General features: G+C 43.3%; 1 protein-coding gene across 4 annotated transcripts in view; it reads left to right on the forward strand.

The window, feature by feature from the left end:
• Positions 1-16,869, forward strand: part of INPP4A (inositol polyphosphate-4-phosphatase type I A) — a 206,251-nt gene that overhangs the window by 117,235 nt on the left and 72,147 nt on the right. For 3 of the 4 annotated variants that reach the window (XM_084612412.1, XM_084612413.1, XM_084612414.1), the window contains exons 3-7: positions 7,118-7,185; positions 9,308-9,535; positions 10,549-10,593; positions 14,947-15,065; positions 15,181-15,297. In XM_084612412.1, coding sequence (XP_084468538.1) covers positions 9,430-9,535; positions 10,549-10,593; positions 14,947-15,065; positions 15,181-15,297 — 387 coding nt within the window. In that variant the 5' untranslated portion in view covers positions 7,118-7,185; positions 9,308-9,429. Of the gene's footprint in view, positions 1-7,117; positions 7,186-7,786; positions 7,842-9,307; positions 9,536-10,548; positions 10,594-14,946; positions 15,066-15,180; positions 15,298-16,869 lie in introns of all 4 variants that reach the window. The other variant, XM_084612411.1, reaches the window with a different exon arrangement.

Raw genomic sequence — 16,869 nt, forward strand, 5'->3', positions numbered from 1 at the left:
AACTAAAGAAATGGCAATATTTTGATCATGAGTAAATTAAATTTTAAAAAATGAGTCTGCTGCTTATTTTTCAGTTGTGAATACATACAAATTGCCTTCATTTACACAAGGAGATGATTAATTAAATGGCCTAAATTGCAGTTTCCAGTTAAGTGCTCCCAAATATCACAGTGTGGTTAAAATTAGTTTCTAGATTAACTGAGTTTTTTAAAGCTTCTAATAACTTTTGTAGGATGATCAAGAAGAAAAACAGTGTGATTTATAGGTCATATCTAAGTAGGTGGAGAAGGGTGTGGGAAAAGGAAGAAAACCACTTCCTGTAGTTTACACGGCACTTAGTCGAATTGTCAGTGAAAGGATGTATTGGGGGATTTCCACACTGCATGAATGTATTTGTATTCATTTTCTTTAATGCACTTCCTGCCCTCCAGCTGGTGGCTTCTTGCCACCTGCAGGCACTCAATTTTAGCATAATAAAGAGTAAGAATGATTGGTACCTGGCTGGGCACTATTGGGAGGACCTTTTTGGTTCATGGTAATCAAAACTCTTTTCAACGAGGGATCGTTGAGCCAATTAACAGTAGATTGGGGGGGGGGGGTTCCCTTGATAATAGACAGAGGACCAATGTCTCAGTTAGGATACAGCCTCTTTGTGCTGCTCAGGTTGTGCAAAAAGGCTAGAACCTGGCCATAGTTGGTGGGTGAGAATTTTCGTGGTGGGGAGGTACTCTCAGTTGGCTTAAAACCACAGAACTGGTTCTTTTGCCCACTGCCCCACAAGTTGTCAAAGTGTGGGTCTGAATGCTTACTTTTACAAGCTTCTTGGAAAAGTGGCTTTCATGGTTCGTTGCAAATTAGTGAAATGGTCTCTGAGCATGGGAGTGTTCTTCCTAGGAAGCGATCTGAGAGAGCCAGTTACTTTTCTCAAAAAGAAAAGGAGTACTTGTGGCACCTTAGAGACTAACCAATTTATTTGAGCATGAGCTTTCGTGAGCTACAGCTCACTTCATCGGATGCATGCCGTGGAAACTGCAGCAGACTTTATTTATACACAGAGAATATGAAAAAATACCTCCTCCCATCCCACTGTCCTGCTGGTAATAGCTTATCTAAAGTGATCATCAGGTGGGCCATTTCCAGCACAAATCCAGGTTTTCTCACCCTCCACCCCCTCACACAAATTCACTCTCCTGCTGGTGATAGCCCATCCAAAGTGACAACTCTTTACACAATGTGCATGATAATAAAGTTGGGCCATTTCCTGCACAAATCCAGGTTCTCTCACCCCCCTCCCAAAAAAAACCACACACACAAACTCACTATCCTGCTGGTAATAGCTCATCCAAAGTGACCATTCTCCCTACAATGTGCATAATTAAGGTGGGCCATTTCCAGCACAAATCCAGGTTTTCTCACATCCCCCCCACCCCCATACACACACAAACTCACTCTCCTGCTGGTAATAGCTCATCCAAACTGACCACTCTCCAAGTTTAAATCCAAGTTAAACCAGAACATCGGGGGGGGGGGAGGAAAAAACAAGAGGAAATAGGCTACCTTGCATAATGACTTAGCCACTCCCAGTCTCTATTTAAGCCTAAATTAATAGTATCCAATTTGCAAATGAATTCCAATTCAGCAGTTTCTCGCTGGAGTCTGGATTTGAAGTTTTTTTGTTTTAAGATAGCGACCTTCATGTCTGTGATTGCGTGACCAGAGAGATTGAAGTGTTCTCCGACTGGTTTATGAATGTTATAATTCTTGACATCTGATTTGTGTCCATTTATTCTTTTACATAGAGACTGTCCAGTTTGACCAATGTACATGGCAGAGGGGCATTGCTGGCACATGATGGCATATATCACATTGGTGGATGTGCAGGTGAACGAGCCTCTGATAGTGTGGCTGATGTTATTAGGCCCTGTGATGGTGTCCCCTGAATAGATATGTGGGCACAATTGGCAACGGGCTTTGTTGCAAGGATAAGTTCCTGGGTTAGTGGTTCTGTTGTGTGGTATGTGGTTGTTGGTGAGTATTTGCTTCAGGTTTTTATTTGCTTTACTTCTCTGATTCTCCAAAGCACATTGAACAGTAACAGCTTCTCTAGTCTGATTTGGCAGTGTGGTAATGGAAGCATTTATGAAGTCCTGACAGTTATTATAATTATGGTAGTTCAATCTTCACCACGACCTCCACCACCCCACAACTCCTTCATGGAAATGATGATAAATTCCTTGGATGGTCACAACCCCCGGCCATTTTCAGAAGTATTTTGTCCTTTCTTGGTTGGTCCACAAGTGCACTTGGAATGTAGTGCTCTGGTAGGAATGTGGTGATCTGCACTGATTTGACTGGACAGAACCGTTGCACCCACTTGTAAGGATCCAGACCTCAGTGATAGAGTGTCAGTGATTATGAGATTCTCTTTTGTTTTCTTCACACATGTAAGTCAGTGATAGAGATTCCTCCTCTGCCACTCTTCTCCCCCAATCCTGGGATGTAGCTCTGTGGCCAGAGCATGTGCAATGGCATAGAAATAGAGCAGAGGTTTTCAGACTGGGGCGCACCCCTGTAGGGGAGCACAGAGGAATGCTCGGGCGGCTATCTGTGATGCCAGCCCACGCAGTGTGGCTTGGGGAGGGAGTGACATGTCCACCCCCTTACTCACACCAGGTGGCCACCCAGCCTTGCATGTGTCTATTTTTGTCTGGGTTGGAGGGGGCGCAACCAAAAATTGTGGCTTAGCTCAAAAAGTTTGAAACATGTTGAAATAGACAGTTGAGAGAAAGTAGGGTTTCTTCTTTGGTTTCAGGTGGTGTTGTATGTGGAGTGGTCTCCTTCTCCTGCCTTTGTGTGAATTTTGGTTACCCTTGTTCCCATAATTATTTATGTATGGTGCATGTGCGGGGAGAGTTGGAGGAGAAGGGGCTAGGAAAGAAGAGGGAGTTTCAGGATGAAAAGGGATTGATCTTTGCTGACTTGTGTGCTGTTTCATGGGGATGGTTAAGCTGTTTTCCAGAAGAGTGTGAAGACTGAAGCAGACTAAACAGCTGTGAGTGATTTTATACTTGCAAAGTGACTGAGATGGAAGTGAGGATATTAGTTTCTGTTTGTGAAGGTCCGAATTTGGGGCACAGAGGTAACCTGCATTTCCTCAACATCATTCAGATTGTTGGGATGCATATCACAGTTGTGGAGTTGATAGTTTTAAATCTTAAGCCTATGGCATATGGAGAGATGCAGCCAAGCAGATAGTCCTTGGTGAGTGTTGTAGGGTTCTTGAAATGGCATCTGATAAAGATCAGCTTTTTGGAGCCTGAGTACAGGGGTGGTAGGCGGCGGTACTCAGTATTGCTCATATGACAGAATACAGTCTGTCACAAGCCTTTTCTGCACAATAAAAATGAGCTACTGCTGGCCATAGTGATAACAATGGGTGCTGCTGAGCTGATGATGAACATAGTGTGGCGGTTAGTGTGACAAAGGCAAACTGTATTCCGCACCACTTCAGAAACCATGGATGAAGCCTTCACTTGCAGCAAAAACATGTTCGGTACGGAGTCAGTTACACCCATTGTCAGCGATGGGTCATTTTTTTTCAGTGAACAAACTCATAATCTACATATGCGATGGCTCAATTTGCATGTTCCAGACTGGGTGTGGCTAGGCATCCTGACTGGATTATGTGTATCATTGGGGCCACTGGGTTTATTCGGTGGGACAGCGGTTTTGGGTAGCAGAAGGAAGCAACCTAGTCCATTAGTATTATATAAGCTTTAGTTTGGAAAGGATTATGCCTCCATTGATTTGTACCTGAACTACTTTAATAAAGCTGCAGCCTGTTTCTTTCCACCTAACCTCCTGTGCCTGTCCTCTTTTGGACCATGTCCTTAAGCAAGCTTGAGTAACAAGGCCTGGCCTAGTCCTACACTACAAAGTTAGGGCAACGTAAGTTACCTTGCGTCAACCTATTTGTGCATGTGTCTACACTCAAATTTGTCTGTGGCAGACATAAGCACCCTATTACAACAATGCAGTAGAACCGCCTCCCTGAAGAATGTTGAGCCATGGTCGACCTCCAGAGGTTGATGCAGCGCAAGTGTGGACTCTGTGTGACCTGTATAAACCCTAACAGTCCTCCAACAGCTGTCACACAGTGCCCTACTCCCTGTGCCAGTCACCTCTCTGGTTAAAATTTTAAACTCCACTGCCCGGGGGTCACAGAGACTGGAAGGCACACCCCTCCTGTGTGTGTTTTTGAAATGCCTTTTCCAGATTGCCCACCTTGCGTGAGCTGCCAGGTGTGCTCATCTTGTTGTGTGCCACTCTCCCAACCAACTAGGCCAACTCCATGCACTAGACACACTCCTGCTTAGAGTAGACCTAGATCTCTCCTTGGGTTGTGGGGGAAGAAGCTGTGCAAATACAGCTACAGACCAGGCATAGAAAAGTGGACATCTATGAGCAGATGGCATGGGTGAAGCAGACAATGGGGTACAACTGGGATCAGCATTTGTTTTGCATGCAAGTGAAGGAACTTCACCAGGGATATCACAGGACCAGGGAGAACAATAATAGATCTGATGCTGCTCCCACAGGCCTGTTGCTTTTACAACAAACTGCATGTCATAGTTAGCAGGGACTCCACCTGCACACTGCAACCACTGTGAATACCTTGGAGGAGCCCACGACAGAGTCCTGTGGTGTGAACCGCGAGGAGGAGAGGCAGAGATGCAGTGGGGGACTCCAGCCATACGACAAGCCTGGACCTGTTCAAGACTCTGCCACAGTCTAGCCAGTCCCACCAGATGAGTGTGGATGAGCCTGGTGAAGGGGAAGGGACTTGGGTAACTTGCGTGCATCCATTTTTCCTTGCAAGGTTTAAACTTAGAGATGGCAACCAGCCTGTCCCCAAGTTAACAAGACCGGTATTGAGTTAACAAGACCGGTATTGCATCCGATGAAGTGAGCTGTAGCTCACGAAAGCTTATGCTCAAATAAATTGGTTAGTCTCTAAAGTGCCACAAGTACTCCTTTTCTTTTTGCGGATACAGACTAACACGGCTGCTACTCTGAAACCTGACTTCTCATTGTTTTACTCAATCAAGAAGAGGTATGGGTGCAACAGAGGTAGAGTTTGCCTCTGCTTTTTATTTACCTGTAGGATTGGCGGTGGGGGGAGGGGGGGCGGAGGATGAGGATATGGTGTACTTCTTTATGTACATAGGGATGTCCCTTTAATTCTCCTGACAGATTTCAATGCAAATTTCATGGAGATACTCTGCAATCTTCTCCGAGGGCTTCTAGGGAAGGCTGCCTTATTTCTTCCTCTGTGGTAGGGCACTTTCCCATGCCACTGTGCAGTGAGTTTGGCTGGAGTCGTAATAAAAAGGCTAGCAACATATGGGTCTGGGCAGCTTCCAGATGCCAGTCGCAGCTGAGCTCTGTGCGTTTGTTACCCTGAGGAGTGAGATATTGGCTAAAATCACCACCGCTTGTGGAAAATAGTGTCAACATCCAGTGCCGTTGCCCTATGTTAGTACCCATGGAATAGGGACTGAAATTTCTTAGCTTCATGCAACGGAAAATCCTTTCCTCTCCTCACTTTTTATAAGCTATATTCACCATGGCTGCGGCTGGGGAGCAGTGCCATACTGAGGTGCTCCAAAGCTGAAGTCTCAATAAGCGGGTCTTATCAGAAGTGTTTATGACAATGAGGGAAAAGAATTTTGAAACTTATCTTCCCCTTTCTGTTGTGATTGTAAATCCGGTTGTGATACTGGCAAACCAGATGCTAGTTCTTGCCCAGGCTACAGGCATTAGCTAAGAACTGACAAACTTATAGCTAGAGACCAGACCAGTTCACCCATGTGTTAGTTTTGCTCAAAACAGGTATTAGTCTTATAAGAACGTATTTAGTGTTCAGCTTGGCTGCTGGTGGGTGCAGAGCACCCACCAAATTTTTCAACGTGGGTGCTCAAGCCCCGAAGCACCCATTTCTGTCAGAAATGACAGAGACCAAAAAGTGCCGCGTGGGTTTGTGGGATTTTTTTTTAAAAAGGTGCAAAAATTATGGGCTATGGATGGGATGAGGAGATGGAGAAAGTTGCATGCTTTGAACTTGACCCTTAGCTCCCAGAGGTCCCTAGTTAAGTCATCTATATCCCATATTGCAAAAATTTTGAAAAGGCATTTCGCCAGACAGCTATGCATGGCACAGTGGGGCTACCTATGGCGCAGAACCAAATAATGTACACCTCCAAGCAATTATACACACTTTAGCAGCTGTATGCTGATGTAACCACAGTTTGCGCCAATTACAATTTGTAGCACAAACATGGCCTGCTTGGACTCTAGTAAAAAGCAAAAAATATAGAGTGCGGTTCTCCCAACCCACTTTCATCATAGTGTGCCCTTTGCAAGATGCTTAAGTATGGTGGGATTTTCATACTCCTTTAAGTTTAAAGTTATTTAGTTCTCTTTTCTGCTTTTTAGGGCCTTAAATTTACTCTGGAGAAACTGAACCACTAACAAATACAAACCTCCAGTTATCCCATGATGTATTTATAAATAACTTGTTTTCTCTTTCTTTTTGCAATGCTTGTTTCCCGCCATTACAAAGTATTGTAAAAATTGTGGGTTTGAGTCCAGACTTAGCTATAGAAAAGCAAGGGTAGTATGAAAAAAACAAAAACCCACCACTCACATTCTGACAGTTATATACTTACAGCTTTTTAGACTTTTGTGTAAATATTTTAGCATATTTTTCTTCCTGTTGTCTCATCCACTCACCAAATGCTGATTTGAAATCAGTCCCCCTTAGTGTTAGTTTGTTACTCTTTGTTTCTGTTATGATTGGCTGTTGCCCTTGCTAATTTTGTTTGGAAGTAAGCTGTCTGTCAAACTTACATGCTTTTGCTAAACCTGTTGCAACGCTTATCACACAGCAAAACTATGTGACAACTAGGAAGCACATATGCAGCTCTCTAATTATAAGGGAATGGGCTACAATTAGGAGTACAAATGCAATTATTTGATAAAATACAACTTTGAAATGGTGTAAGTCTTCATAAAACTGTAAGTGCATGCATTTATAAATACTACTGTTTATTTTTAGATGTGACCTTAAATCTGATTTTAAGAAATGCAAAACAACACTGTCTCACAGGAGGAAAACAGCCCTCAGTGAGTATGCTCTGTATGAATTTTCTATGAAATAAAAATGTATCACCAAGTGGAATTTAAAATTGTTTAATTTGTAATTTAGATGAATAATCAAGGGTATGTAAGGTTTCTGAAAATGATCATATTTGGTATTTTAAATAGGAGTTCTTCAGCTTGAAAACTAAGATAATTTGTCTTTCAATTTTGAATATTGATCTGTTTTAAGGGCTCCAACAGTTGCAGAGGTTTTGGCTGGAGAAGTGGCAGTCTCCTTTATCTGCCCAAGCTGTTTCTTGACCTACTGTCATAAGAACATATTATTTATCCACAAAATTAAAGTATTTGTATGATTTGTTCTTTTATGGCACTGAGCCTAGATCCCTCCATATATCTCTTGTGACAATGTTACATTCCACTAGAATGCTGACGTTAACAGAGTTACCAGTAAGAGACCATTTTATATACAGAAGCAGTCAGCTAAAATCTAATACTCAAAGGAAAACAAATTGGGGGAGTGTGAGGATTTGGAAGCTGGTGGAGAGTCATGACAGATCTCCTACTTGAGCAAATCTTGTGAAATTAAATACTTTTCTATGATGACTGCCTCTTTATTAACCATCAGATGAATTAGAAGAATTGGAAAACTATCTGCTTCAATTGCTTACTGTCATGCTATGGTAAGAGTATAGTTCGTTATGATGCATGCTAACACTTTTGGGGATGAAGTATGCAAGTCTCTCATCTTTTGGTTTACTGATTTAATTAGTGTTCCTTTTTTCACTTGGAACTGATTTACATCACTTCATTGATTTATAGGCACTTTCAGTTGATGCATAAATTCTTATGTGCAAGGAATGCTATTCATTCTGAATTGAATTATAGGGTGGCCCATCTGCTGGTTCTGGGAGCAGATGGTCAACAATTCCTTCTCTCAACTCACCCCAAAGTGAGTTTCCTGTTTTAAAATTTAGTTAGTTCTGTGCTCACAAACGTTGGCCTTATTATTTGTCTCATAATCCTGTAAGGAAAAAAATATCTCTGTCCAGAGTGGTTGAAAGGTTTCATGATAGAATGAAGTGTTATAGAGGCATTAGAAGCAAGAATAATGCGTGTGTGGTCACAGTCACTACGTTTCCATTTGTTGTATTTTTCTTCTTGTTCTTCTTAGTTGGAAAGAGTTGCCACAACAATGTTATGAAATATATAGAAAAGTTTCATAACTGCAGTGTTAATGTAACTGAGGGAGGAAGGAAACCTTCAAATTAATCAACCTAATCAAATTTAGCAGGCCTTAGATCATACTTTTCTCTCCTTGCCTGTACTGGCCCACATCTTTCTTTCTGGCACCATTTGGGGAAGAAGATCACAGCTCCCTTGTATTTATCTTGTCTAATATGCACCGGAAATGTTGGCATTATTTTTATATATTATTGGACTAATTCATATCATGTTCAAGGAGTTCAACAGCTTAATTGTGCATGAAAATCTTTCCTCTTCCATTTTAAAATTGTCTGCAGTTGGAATGTGAGTTATAAAATGTAATGATTATTAATATTGTTAATAACTTGCCTGATGGTAATGAGGTTTATTAATAATTAATCTTTAAAAACAACAGGGTACAATGCTGCACAGTAAAATATCCCTGATCTGTCATATTTTTAGGTTTATACCTTTTTTAATGGTGGTAGATTCTAAAATGGAAGAGTTTGTTGACTGCTAACCACAGCATTTCCTGTCTTCTATTTATATTCTGCTGGCCATTCTCCCTCTGACCTTATCTATTGTCCTATTTCTACAGAAAGAGGCCACATCAGACAAATTTACTCTCAATCCCCTGGGGTTATGAGAACCACCAAACGTCATTAAAGATGTAATCACTTAAGTTAACACAGCAGCTGCTCTCTTCCCTTTGTCTAATAGAGATCAGGGTTGAGAGATACCTGACAGAAAAGCCTTTTTTGCAAGTTGTACTGTATTTAGACAGTTTTCATTAAAAGTCCTACAGAAGCATGAATCATGTGAATTGTTACCTTGCATTTTACCAGCATTTAGCTTTCTATCAGAGTTACTTAAGGTAATTTTAAATCTATAGATTTGCCACTGTTACAGTGAGTTGACAATGGTCATTTTAATTTTGTTTTAGTTATGCTTAGCACGGTGATATTGGAGGATTAGCGACTGGCGACAATCTGCTCCACTCTCATACTTCGGCAAGACAAATCACTAACGTCTAGCAGCAAGAAGAGACGTGTTCTTCATGACAAAATGACAGCAAGAGAACACAGCCCCCGCCATGGTGCAAAATCCCGCACTGTGCAACGGGCCTCCACTATTGACATTGCCTCTGACATGCTAGGTCTGTCTCTGGCAGGTAAGCACCTTTGCATCATCTGGTGCCTACATATTCCTTTCAGACATACTTACATTATTATTTTTTCAAAATCTTTGTTGTTTTTTGGAAGTTTTAAACATTCCTGTTTATCCTCAGTGCATGCGATGGAGGGATTATCCTGAAATTCAAATACCAATAGACTGCCTTTTAAAAACTTATTTTGCCCTATTTTATAGACAAGGAACTAGAAGTGGCAGCAGGGAGGAGAAGGCTAGATTAGGCTAGATCTTCCATGATCATTGGACAAGCCAAAGGAAAACAAAGCTCCAGAACAAGGCTCAGAGATGAAGAGGATGGGAGGAAGAGAGGAAGTGTGAATGTGTGTGTGCGAACTGTCTGGGTAACCCGCACTTTAGGCATTGGGTAAAATCCTCAACAGCATCTAAGTAACTTAAGGCCTGGACGACACTTGAATGTGATCCCAATTTGGTTAGGGATGTGATATTTTTTAACTGATATGATTATACTGGTACAAGCCCTAGTGTTAGCCATTATAAAGGTGCCTTATAGTCATATAGCTGATTCCCCTTCCTGTAAGGGGATAATTATACTGGTATAAGCACACTCATACCTGTGTAACTACTTCCACCCTAGGGGAGTTAAACCATTTTAACTATGTCAGTATTGAAATGGTTCCACTTTCTAGTATAGACAAGGCTTAATCTCATTTAGGTGCCTTTCAATGAGATGTAGGATTCTAAGTATTTGTTGCTTTTGAAAATGGGACTTGGGCTCCTAAGTCACTTAGGCACTTAAAAAAAACCCATAACCATTGCCTTAAATTTTTTTAATCCAGTGGCTTTGCAGGTGTTAAAGATGTAATATGTAAATATTTTAAAATAGTTTTTCAAGCTTCACTGAATTAAAAAAAAGTCACATAAAATGTTCTATAGATTCCCTAAAATGTTTCCCCTCTCTAACTGTAACTTCAATTCAAGAATTGTATGAGAACAATGGAGAGTTAACCTTTTACTAATTTTTCTGCTCTACAGGAAACATCCAGGATCCAGATGAGCCAATTTTAGAGTTCAGCTTAGGTCAGTAGTTTTTAATGACACTTTTTAAAACCGTTTCTGGTTTTCATGGGATTTGCTGTTGAATATTTTTTTACCAGTGTTGATCTGGAAAGGGCTACCATACAAATAAGTGTTGAGAGGGATATGCACTTGCATTTGTATGGAGCTTTCCCTGCTTTCTGTAAAAGGGTCTTGACAGATAGCATGATAGGCTGGAGTGAACCAACTATGCTATACTTTGGAAGTCTATAGGTTAAAACTTCTTCTGTACTTTTAGATTTAATGAGTTCGAGATTGAGATTGTTGCTTCAATCTCAATTTGTTAGCACTATGAATCTTTAAGAAAATTACACACCTGCATAAATGGATGACAAATATTTTAGGACAGAATGTTTTCCAGTGGTTATCCACTGCCAGTTATACATTCTTTCCTGCAGTCACGTGGTTAATATGAGTCCCAGAAGTGTCCTGATTTCTAACATGGTTAAAAATGTGGCTGGTTGAATGACTTTGGACAAGTTATTTTGACCTCTTCGTGCATCAGTTAACCTGTCTGAAAACTAGAAGAAACGCAGCTTCTCAATGAAAATTCAAAAGTTCCGTTTGTGGAGCACGTTCCTGGCTGAGTAACTAATTTACAAAAGTTTGAAAGCTTTATGATCTGACAGTGGTTTTTAAATGAAAATTGGAAACCAGTAATAGGTATGTTTAATACTGAATCTGAATCCGTGTGTTGTCATTCCACAGAATCTGAATTACTTATTTTTTTATGGCTTCAGCTACAGTCTGATAGATGAGCAAAGAAAATAAAAAAGTATTCAGCACTGCAATACTATTTAGGTTACATCAAGAGGTTGCCTAGCACAGACAAATTTTAGAGTTAATGCTGTACATCTAGTCACCAACTTTCAGTCATAACGTGGACCATGGTGGGGAAAATCTAGGCATAATCATACACGCAGTGTTTTTGTAGCTGTGTTGGTCCCAAGATATTAGAGACACAAGGTGAGTGAGATAATTTCTCTTAGTGCAGGGGTGGGAAAACTTTTTGGCCCGAGGGCCACATCTGGGTATAGAAATTGTATGGAGGGCCATGAATGCTCACGAAATTGGGGTTGGGGTGCAGGAGGGGGTGAGGGCTCTGGCAGGGAGTGTGGGATTTTTGCCTCTGTCTTCACTAACAAGGTCAGCTCCCAGACTGCTGCGCTGGGCATCACAAAATGCAGAAGAGATGGCCAGCCCTCTGTGGAGATAGAGGCGGTTAGGGACTATTTAGAAAAGCTGGACGTGCACAAGTCCATGGGGCCGGACGAGTTGCATCCGAGAGTGCTGAAGGAATTGGCGGCTGTGATTGCAGAGCCACTGGCCATTATCTTTGAAAACTCGTGGCGAACCGGGGAAGTCCCGGACGACTGGAAAAAGGCTAATGTAGTGCCAATCTTTAAAAAAGGGAAGAAGGAAGATCCTGGGAACTACAGGCCAGTCAGCCTCACCTCAGTCCCTGGAAAAATCATGGAGCAGGTCCTCAAAGAATCAATCCTGAAGCACTTGCATGAGAGGAAAGTGATCAGGAACAGCCAGCATGGATTCACCAAGGGAAGGTCATGCCTGACTAATCTAATCGCCTTTTACGATGAGATTACTGGTTCTGTGGATGAAGGGAAAGCAGTGGATGTATTGTTTCTTGACTTTAGCAAAGCTTTTGACACGGTCTCCCATAGTATTCTTGTCAGCAAGTTAAGGAAGTATGGGCTGGATGAATGCAATATTAGGTGGGTAGAAAGCTGACTAAATTGTCGGGCTCAACGGGTAGTGATCAATGGCTCCATGTCTAGTTGGCAGCCGGTATCAAGTGGAGTGCCCCAAGGGTCGGTCCTGGGGCCGGTTTTATTCAATATCTTCATAAATGATCTGGAGGATGGTGTGGATTGCACTCTCAGCAAATTTGCGGATGATACTAAACTGGGAGGAGTGGTAGATACGCTGGAGGGGAGGGATAGGATACAGAAGGACCTAGACCAATTGGAAGATTGGGCCAAAAGGAATCTGATGAGGTTCAATAAGGATAAGTGCAGGGTCCTGCACTTAGGACGGAAGAACCCAATGCACAGCTACAGACTAGGGACTGAATGGCTAGGCAGCAGTTCTGCGGAAAAGGACCTAGGGGTGACAGTGGACGAGAAGCTGGATATGAGTCAGCAGTGTGCCCTTGTTGCCAAGAAGGCCAATGGCATTTTGGGATGTATAAGTAGGGGCATAGCGAGCAGATCGAGGGACGTGATCGTTCCCCTCTATTCGACATTGGTGAGGCCTCATCTGGAGTACTGTGTCCAGTTTTGGGCCCCACACTTCAAGAAGGATGTGGATAAATTGGAGAGAGTCCAGCGAAGGGCAACAAAAATGATTAGGGGACTGGAATACATGAGTTATGAGGAGAGGCTGAGGGAGCTGGGATTGTTTAGCCTGCAGAAGAGAAGAATGAGGGGGGATTTGATAGCTGCTTTCAACTACCTGAAAGGGGGTTCCAAAGAGGATGGCTCTAGACTGTTCTCAATGGTAGCAGATGACAGAACGAGGAGTAATGGTCTCAAGTTGCAGTGGGGGAGGTTTAGATTGGATATTAGGAAAAACTTTTTCACTAAGAGGGTGGTGAAACACTGGAATGCGTTACCTAGGGAGGTGGTAGAATCTCCTTCCTTAGAGGTTTTTAAGGTCAGGCTTGACAAAGCCCTGGCTGGGATGATTTAACTGGGAATTGGTCCTGCTTTGAGCAGGGGGTTGGACTAGATGACCTTCTGGGGTCCCTTCCAACCCTGATATTCTATGATTCTATGATCTGGGGTGCGGCCCGAAATGAGGAGTTCAGAGTGCGGGAGGGGACACTGGGGTGGGGCAGGGGGCATGAGGGCTCCAGCTGGGGGTGCAGGCTCTGGGGTGGGGCTGAGGATGAGGGGTTTGGGGTACAGGAGGGTGCTCCAGGCTGGGACCGAGGGGTTCGGAGGGTGGGAGGGAGATCAGGGCTGGGGCAGGGGGTTGGAGCATGCGGGGGTGGCTCAGGAGTGCAGGCTCCAGGCGGCACTTACCTCAAGCAGCTCCTGGAAATAGCAGCATGTACCTCCTACGCAGAGGCACAGCCAGGCAGCTCTGCTGTGTGCTGCCCTGTCCGCAGGCGCTGCCGCATGCTACCCCGTCCACAGGTGCTGCCCCTGCAGCTCCCATTGGCTACTGTTCTCGGCCAATGGGAGCTGTGGGGGTGGTGTTTGGAGTGCAGAGGAGCCAGAGGGGGGGACATGCTGCTGCTTCTGGGAGCCGTGTGGAGCAGCCCCCCGACCCTGCTCCCCGGATGGAGTGCTGGAGCAGGGCAAGCTCCAGACCCCGCTCCCCAGTGGGAGCTTGAGGGCCAGATTAAGATGGCTGGCAGGCTGGATGTGTTCCGCGGGCCGTAGTTTGCCCAGCCCTGTCTTAGTGGATCAGCTTCTGTTGGTGAGAGAGACAAGCTTTTGAGCTTACACACTGTGTAAGCTTGAAAGCTTGTCTCTCTCATCAATAGAAGTTGGTACAAAAAGAGATTTTACCTCATCACCTTGTATCTCTAGGCACAATGACGGCATTCCAACTGGAGACAACATGGATTATCAGCCTTAATACCAAAGTTCTGTTTAGCTATGTATGGAAGGCAATCACATACAAAGTTTTTGGAAGGAGATTCCTCTTCCGTGTCCCCCTCCACAGTAGTTAAAATAATGGCTTTGTAGGTGAATGAAAGGACAATAATTTTGTTAGAGGAAATAAAGTTCCCTCTTGTTTTGATGGACCATCATTTACTTCTGTTTACAATGCAGACACATGGCTGGTATTCAAGCACTCCCAATGATATCCTTGAGAAGATACTATTGATCAAAGAGTTCAGCAGAATGCAGGCTTATTTCATGCACACCGTGCCCATGAGCTTTCCACTGGAGAAATACCCCCTTGTGCCATTATGAACAGTAGTGCCTGAGGGGAAGGGTGATGGTTGCACTACCAGCCTCTCACAGTGGTTCTTCTGGGGGAGACTAATTTTAAATTGCAGCTGGGACCCCACAGCACGTTCCAGTTTTGTGTATGTTCTATCTTTTGTGTGTGTAAAAATACCCACATTTGCATATGCATAGTTGGTAACTGCAAATCTGACTACCTGATCTTTGTGTGCAGTAGTTTTTTGCATGCACAAACGTGAGTGTTGTACCTATGCACAAAACAGAAGCATACTGAAAATTTGGCCCTTCATCACTTGCCCACTCTTTGTATTATACATGTTTATGAGAGCTGTAGAATTTTGGACAATGTCAGAAAGACCATGACTTTAAAAATTATATTCTTAAACCTCTAAAGTTTGCAGTGAGTTGCTCACACCATCGCTAGATCGAAAACCAAATACTTTTGTCGCAGTGAGTGTCACTACACCTCCTCAGGCATTCTGGACAAAGCATGCACAGACAGAGATTATTGAGGTAAGTGGTGGTATATTATTGCTCTTGATTTAAGGTTGAAGCTAGTATAAGGAACATTTATTTCAACATACATCACACTGCATTAATATTACTTTTTTCTTGTTTATAATCATAGGGAACAAATAATCCTATCTTTCTAAGCAGTATTGCTTTTTTTCAAGACTCTCTTATCAATCAAATGACGCAAATCAAACTTTCTGTGTACGACGTCAAAGATAGATCTCAGGGAACAGTAAGTGCACTTGTGTATTCCTTCATAATCCTTCTGTCATTTCTGTTGCTCTAAATTAAACCAAAGCTCTGGATTTTCACCTCATGTACGATGAAACCTGTTCTTACATTGGGGCCCCCTGCAAAGCTCTTAATTTGGTGTGTCCTACACATTTAAAGGCTGAAATATGCCCTACACGTTTAAAGTGAAAGGTGCCATCTTTGTGGCACTCTGTTCTAAATTAGAATGATAGTCTCTGTTGGCCTCAAATTAGAGTTGTGTGAAATTTAAAAAAAAAAGTGTTTTGAGGGTTTTTATATGAAAATGATTGCAATTTGGCTGTGTGTAATTCCACAAACCCCAAATTTTGCTTCACAGTAATTTTTTCTTTACAATTGTTCATTGAAAACAAGTGAAAAACCTAAGAATCTGCATGCAAAGCCATTTTCCCTCAAAATTGGGCCTATCTTAGGATAATTTTTCTCAAAAATGAGCCCACTTTCCAGTTCTTGATGAAAACTGGGGGTGGGGGGGAAGCTCCATGATTTTTGAGTAGTTTTTAATTTCAGTATGAACACTGTGCATCCTCTTATTCAAAAACACTTAGCACTGCCAGTTTATCATTGCTTAGCAGCATATGGAGTTCCACAACATCAAAATCCTTGCAACCTTCTGACACCTCAGTCTTGCTTTTCAAAAATTCCTGAATTGCAAAATAGAGGGTTGTTTCTGAAGCAAAAATGCCAGAAGATGCATTCAGGAAAGCAACCATGCAATCTGTTTTCTGACATAAGGATACTCTGGATCAGCCCTTGAATTTATATGCCTGAGGAATTACTCATTCTCTGTTCAAACATCATCTCAGTAAAGGACAGCCTGAAGTGAATGTTATGATTGACACTCACCCTCTGACGTGTGTATTACCTACTAACAAACTGAAGTCCAAGAAAAAGTAATAACTTCGACCCAGCTCGTCCCCTTCTGCAGAAGAATGAGCAAAAGAAAATTTTGGAGAAGGGAGTCTTCAGATGGATTCTCACACTGAAGTTCCCCCCACTCCTGGCGTTGCCCCATTGAGAGGGTGGGGTTTGCTTCCTCATAGGAAAATCCATAGATTCAGACCCCGCCTTCACTCTACAGGTGGCCAAGGTGAGGGGCCCTGGCCAATTCAGGGCCCCCTCAGGAGCTCTGGAAACTGTGTAGAAATGGGGGGCCACCGGCACCAGATTTGTGGCCCACCCCCTGCTCTTCTTCTTTCCCCAGAGTCCCTGCCTGCTGGGTAGGCCAAAAGCCAGAGCCACGTTATGGTAAGAGCCGCCCCAAGGAACCTCAGCTGCTGTGGGAAGCCCTGGACCCTCCACCTTCCCTGGGCGGTGCCAGGGTGCCTGAGAGTCGCCCCCAGCCCATGTCTTCGCACCCCAGGGCATGCTGCCCAGGGCAGAGGGAGGGCCTGGGGCTCCCCACAGTAGTCTGAGTTCCCCGGGGAGCTCTTATCATGGTCTGGCTCTGGTTTTTGGCCTGGCCAGGGGGCGGGGCCTTGGGAACAGGAGGAGCAGGGGCAGGGCCCTGTGTAAGGTTGCCTGGCGTCCGGTT

The sequence above is a fragment of the Lepidochelys olivacea genome (assembly GCF_965140295.1).
Source record: "Lepidochelys olivacea isolate rLepOli2 genome assembly, chromosome: 1".
In the NCBI taxonomy this organism is placed as follows: domain Eukaryota; kingdom Metazoa; phylum Chordata; order Testudines; family Cheloniidae; genus Lepidochelys; species Lepidochelys olivacea.